This window comes from Camelina sativa, chromosome 2 (assembly GCF_000633955.1).
Source record: "Camelina sativa cultivar DH55 chromosome 2, Cs, whole genome shotgun sequence".
NCBI classification, from domain to species: domain Eukaryota; kingdom Viridiplantae; phylum Streptophyta; class Magnoliopsida; order Brassicales; family Brassicaceae; genus Camelina; species Camelina sativa.
Window position 1 is genome coordinate 13544038 of NC_025686.1, and position 6011 is coordinate 13550048.

General features: G+C 36.9%; 2 protein-coding genes across 5 annotated transcripts in view; both read left to right on the forward strand.

Moving 5' to 3' along the window:
- On the forward strand, nt 7-934 carry LOC104751680. The gene is made up of 5 exons (XM_010473685.1): nt 7-70; nt 160-282; nt 497-544; nt 641-747; nt 853-934. Exons 2-5 carry the CDS (start codon nt 205-207, stop codon nt 932-934), a joined length of 315 nt encoding a protein of 104 aa, XP_010471987.1. The 5' UTR covers nt 7-70; nt 160-204.
- Nucleotides 1419-6011, forward strand: part of LOC104723984 (DNA-directed RNA polymerase III subunit RPC5) — a 6806-nt gene continuing 2213 nt past the window's right edge. The window contains exons 1-14 of one of the 4 annotated variants that reach the window (XM_010442420.2): nt 1420-1550; nt 1760-2201; nt 2296-2364; nt 2451-2552; nt 2638-2706; nt 2796-2918; nt 3133-3180; nt 3277-3383; nt 3467-3538; nt 3693-3744; nt 3885-4510; nt 4598-4807; nt 4889-5009; nt 5092-5369. In XM_010442420.2, the coding sequence (XP_010440722.1) occupies nt 1782-2201; nt 2296-2364; nt 2451-2552; nt 2638-2706; nt 2796-2918; nt 3133-3180; nt 3277-3383; nt 3467-3538; nt 3693-3744; nt 3885-4510; nt 4598-4807; nt 4889-5009; nt 5092-5151 (2079 nt within the window). In that variant the 5' untranslated portion in view covers nt 1420-1550; nt 1760-1781 and the 3' untranslated portion in view covers nt 5152-5369. Of the gene's footprint in view, nt 1551-1575; nt 1639-1759; nt 2202-2295; nt 2365-2450; nt 2553-2637; nt 2707-2795; nt 2919-3132; nt 3181-3276; nt 3384-3466; nt 3539-3692; nt 3745-3884; nt 4511-4597; nt 4808-4888; nt 5010-5091; nt 5370-6011 lie in introns of those variants that run through there. The other 3 variants (XM_010442449.2, XM_010442425.2, XM_010442432.2) reach the window with 3 other exon arrangements.

Here is a 6011-nt window from a genome sequence, read left to right on the forward strand (position 1 = left end):
GACTTTGAAAACAACTTGGAAGCAGCCTCCTACGTTGGATTATGCTGTTGGGGTTCTTTCAGGTGATAAGGTATTGTTTTCCTCGTTTCGAAAGCTTGATAACATTGTTGTGGAATGTGGACTGGATACCTTATTAATTTTGGACTTGTTGACTTGCAGTTACATTTGAACCCTGTTCATGCTGTTGCTCAGCTTCGACCGTCTATGCAGTATCTTTCATCTGACGGCAAAAAGAAACAAGCAGAATCCACTGAAGAATCTGTCGGAACATCCAAAAAACAGGTATAGATCATGATCCAAATTTTGCAAAAGAATTGAGGTTTATTGATTTTGGTTCAATTTTTAAAGCGCTGAAGATTTAGCATTATTGCTCAGTCTTATTTCTATTTCATTTCTTCTTTCTGCTGTGTCAAAGATTGGCCTGAGTAGTTTGGCTACGCTTATGCCACCGTTTACGTGATTCTAGTTTTGAGTCTATATATTCTATTTGTGGCAGAACAAGGGAGTGCAGGCTTCGACGGATCAGAAACCAAATAATGAAGATGTATGACTTTTATTTAGCTTTTATGTGATCTTTTCTTTGGTTTGTTGGTGGATATGGCTTAGTAAACTTATGCTGCTATCTTTCTTCTTCCTTTAGAATTGGGTTGCACTCACGTATCATGGACTTCAGTCCGAAAGTTGCTCCAAATATCTTAACGGGATGATGTCGAATGGGAACTCTTCATTAGATTTCAACATGAGCCCGTATGATGTCTTCCTTTTCACTTAGTTCGCCTTAGAGATTTTGGGGTTTTCCTGCTTACCTTAAACTTTTTCTTTTTCTTAATATCCTCTTGTATTTCCTTGAAGGGGCGTTTATATCAATGAACTGTGCCGTGGAGGAAGCAACAAAAACTCTGAATCGAAAGAAACATCGAAAAGGTANAATTAGTAATTTCGTCCATAATTTATTAGAGAGAGAAAATATTTTTTTAGATTTTTTTTAGATTTTTTAGTATTTGATATGTGAGTGTTTTTATTTTTAATTTAATTATATTTACTTAAATTAGTTCATTAAGCTTAATTAATTTTTTCTAATGGCAGTTGAATGTAATTTTTTACACATTTTAAGGTTAATTTCATATTTGTACTTCTCAATTAATATAGTAGGATTGTTTTTTTTTCTTCTTCTTGATTATAAATCAGTATATACAATTAAAGTTTTATAAAGAGACATAGATCATCATATTTGAACTAATAATATATTTTCATTATTTTTTAATGATTTTAATATATTAAATACACTAAATATTCTAAACTTAATTAATACTCCCCCAATTGGTCTTATAACTTCAATAAATATTAGTTTTTACAAAAAAACCCTAAAAGGTTTACTAGCTCTGTTGGAGAATTCGTCTCATAATATCGAGTTTTTGTTTTCATATATCTCTGGTTCGAGCCTTAAAGGTTTCAATTTTTTTTTTTTCAGTCTTTCACTTTCTTCGCCGACGTTTCTCTTTTGCCCGGAGGAGTGTGACTATATCTTCTCTTCTGTTCTTGATTTACAGGTTTTTACCTTGTTTCTTTCTTGTGCACACTTTCCGTTTCTATCTCAGTTCGTAACAGTTCAAGATTTATCGATTAAGATTTCTGAAAGTATTGGTTTTTAAAATAGTGATTTAGACAAAGTTTGAATCTTTGTTATGATTACGTATTGGGTTTGATCGGTCTTTTGTTTTGTTTGATGAATTAAAACCCTTAATTGCAATTGTCACAGGAAGCAAAAAGCTAAAAAAAATATGGACTTTGATGATGAACCCAAGCCAAAGGAGGTTGCTAAAACCCGTAGATTCGCACCTGGCCGTGCCGGGAAGCCTAAACCGAAACCTAAACCGGAACCCCCTGCAGCTAAACCGGAGCAGCCGGCGTCGTCACAAACTGAGTCTGTGAGCAAGAGTGAGCATGACGTTGATGCCAAGTCCACTGGTGCTGCTAAGGTTGAACCACCTGAGGTCTATAATGGTGCTGTGAAAATGGAGATTGATCCAAAAGTTGATAAAGAGCCGGAGATCATGGAAACTGAGTTGATTGTGGAAGAACAGCTTCCGTTACAGGAAGAGAAAATGGAAGAAGATGAAGAAGAAGAAGAAGAAGAAGAAGATGTTGTTGTTCGTGAAATCGATGTTTTCTTCAAACCGTCTATTGATGCTAATACCGAGGTCTGTATTGGATTAGATTCTTCAAACGACATTTTTGGTTTTCCTAATTGTTTATGGAGTTTTGATTAATGTGTGTGTTTCTTAAATGTGACAGCTTTATGTTCTACAATATCCTCTAAGACCGTCTTGGCGTCCATACGAAATGGATGAGCGATGCCAAGAAGTGAGTGTTCTACTTTGTGTATTGCTATTACTTGATCTGCATCTTTCTTTTGGTTCTAATCTTTTCGTTTATTTATGTGTTTTAAGGTTAGAGTGAATCCTTCTACATCGCAAGTGGAAATTGATTTGTCTATGGATGTTCATTCGAAGAACTATGACTCCACGTTTGGAGTAAATATGACTAAGCAGGTAGGGTTTTAGTTTCCAACCTTGATTTATGTTTGATCTTTGTGATGCAACTTCATTTCTCTTTTTTCTTTGTTCATTTTGGTAGACTTTGAAAACAACTTGGAAGCAGCCTCCTACGTTGGATTATGCTGTTGGGGTTCTTTCAGGTGATAAGGTATTGTTTTCCTCGTTTCGAAAGCTTGATAACATTGTTGTGGAATGTGGACTGGATACCTTATTAATTTTGGACTTGTTGACTTGCAGTTACATTTGAACCCTGTTCATGCTGTTGCTCAGCTTCGACCGTCTATGCAGTATCTTTCATCTGACGGCAAAAAGAAACAAGCAGAATCCACTGAAGAATCTGTCGGAACATCCAAAAAACAGGTATAGATCATGATCCAAAATTTGCAAAAGAATTGAGGTTTATTGATTTTGGTTCAATTTTTAAAGCGCTGAAGATTTAGCATTATTGCTCAGTCTTATTTCTATTTCATTTCTTCTTTCTGCTGTGTCAAAGATTGGCCTGAGTAGTTTGGCTACGCTTATGCCACCGTTTACGTGATTCTAGTTTTGAGTCTATATATTCTATTTGTGGCAGAACAAGGGAGTGCAGGCTTCGACGGATCAGAAACCAAATAATGAAGATGTATGACTTTTATTTAGCTTTTATGTGATCTTTTCTTTGGTTTGTTGGTGGATATGGCTTGGTAAACTTATGCTGCTATCTTTCTTCTTCCTTTAGAATTGGGTTGCACTCACGTATCATGGACTTCAGTCCGAAAGTTGCTCCAAATATCTTAACGGGATGATGTCGAATGGCAACTCTTCATTAGATTTCAACATGAGCCCGTATGATGTCTTCCTTTTCACTTAGTTCGCCTTAGAGAATTTGGGGCTTTCCTGCTTACCGTAAAACTTGTATTTCCTTGAAGGGGCGTTTATATCAATGAACTGTGCCGTGGAGGAAGCAACAAAAACTCTGAATCGAAAGAAACATCGAAAAGGTACAATATATCAGGGTCATCTAGTTAACATTTGTCATCTATTCATCAAAAAGAAAATTCACTGTCGCTTTACCAATGTCTGGTCTCATGTGTCATCTAGTCAACGTTTGCACCCTTTTATTATGTTCCTTAAGATGTAGTCTTCTGCCTACAGGGACTTGCTCTCCTTACCACTTAAAGAACGTGTGCAAAAGTTGCTCTGCGAGGTTGGTAGCTATTGTAGTCAGCGTTATGTTTCACAATTTCCTGTTCTTTTCTGTTTTTCAAGATGAAAGTTATATGGTTTGTGCTCTTTTAGTTTTGAGTAAAATATAAGCCATTTGTCTAACTCGTTCTATCATAACAGGGACCACCGCTGCTTCGATACAGTGTTCTTAAGCATTATGCCTCTGAGTTCTCAGACGAGGATTTCTTAGAGGCCCTCCAAGAATATGGCTGGTTAGTTCAAGGTTTATGGACTCCCAAAACTAGTCTACTAAAACTAGACGGGCCTGTAGGAGCTTCCAGGGATTATCTCCTGTGTCTGTTCAGCAAGAAGACAACTATAAAGTACTCCGAGGTTGAAGCGATGGGTGGCCTTAAGGATAAGGCGAAAACTATGTTGACTGCATTTGCCAAAGAAAGGCCTCTGCTAAACGATTGGAAGTTCAAAGAGCCCACTGATGTCTCATTCATAAAATCCTACCCAGCGATTGTTACGGAGCAAGATAATTTTCTTACGGAAAAGAAAAAGAAGCTAGAGTCAGTAATGAGTACCCAAGGAGGAAAAAGTAGAGCTAATAACAGGAGGAATGTTGTTGGCAAAAATGCATCAGTTACAGTTAAACCGGAGGTTCCAACAACCCTCTCTGACAAAGGAGGAAGTTCAAGAAATACGATACCTCGTGCTGATGGACAAACAATGCCACCGGAACTTGAAAGGGCGTTACCAAAGGCCTTAAAGAAGGTGTTTCAAACTCACAAAGTTTGCAGGTGAGATTCGTTAGAATTATACTTTTCAATTATCTGAACTTTGAAATATTTCAGATTATTGGATATGAAACGGATTTTTTTGTGCAGCTACGAGACAATCTGCCAAGGACTTAGGGATCTTGCAGTTTCGACATCGAATAATCCAAAAGCTGATTCGGGCATGGCAGTGAATGTGGCGTTAGCTGTAGATGCTTACCAAGACGTTCTCCAAAAAGCTATAAGTGATGTGGCTGTTGACATTTACGGCTCTTTTGTCTCTAAGTCGTCTCCAGACCACCCAGAATATGATGCTTTGAGGTTACTTGTTTGTTGGAGCATACTCACATTGGTTCTTTATGTTTCTGTGGAAACTCTAATGTCTGTGTTCGTTATCATCAGGAGAGTGGTGATTAAGCTCTTACGTGATAATCCACCTGGAACAAGGCTTATGAAGGCTCAGGTATTTACAGAAGGCAGGACCGAGCTTAAACGTGAAATCACCAACAACGAATACATAAAGGTCTTCACTTGAGTTCTCTTCTACTTTCTGTGTTTTGACCAAAAGTGTTGTTGTTTTAGTCTCTGACTCTGTGTTGCCGCAGGTGATGCACGACCTCTGTGAAACCAACTCTTCGGGATGGGTTTTACAGAAAGCTCGATGATGAGTTCTTCAGGATCATCACTCACAAATCATTATGACTAGAGATTGAAAATTAGAGAATAGGTTTTCATAAGGATCTATAAATTTTGATATATCCTGAGAATTCATTTTGTAAACGGTTCAGTAATTTTTGAGAGTTTTTTAGTATTTATTTTTCCTCTTTGACATCAAACATCTATTTTTTATTACTCAACTAGAGTTGGTGAGACAAGCCACACTGTTATTGGAAAAGAAGTGGTCAACTTTAGAGTTCCAAACCTAGTCGAATTAGTTTAACTACATACAATCAATCCCAAAAGCTGGATTAGACAATCAATCCCCATTGCATTGCCCATAGAAGAGCTTCAAACTTGACTGAGAGTGTGTCATAATTATTTTTATGGATTAACTTATCTCAGTAGGCATCTTCCGGTATACTTAAAACATGCAAGTGAACAAAAGAAAAAAGAAAACAATGGAAACATTGAAAACTGGAGGAAAGTGTAAAAATACTTGAAACTGTTCAATCTAAAAGGTTTTCATAGTTGATGTGATCTCAAGTAACTTTAAAACAAAAACAAAAAAAGTAATACGAACTCATATTCTGTTGTTTAAAAAGGGAACCAGAGAAACATTGTCCAATCTATCCAGTTACTTGAAGAGGCTGCAAACCCGAACTCACTCTTGTGTGTTATTTCACCATCTTCATTTGCTGCTGAAGTTCCCTCAGAATATGTGCACCAAGTCATATGCAAATCTACTCCAACATTAAGGAAACCAACTTGGACAAAGAGAGGCAAGAGAGAACTATTTTCGAGTGCACATAAACTTTTTCTCTATACGAAGTTACCGTGTTTACTAAACCAAAAAGGCCATTTCTAG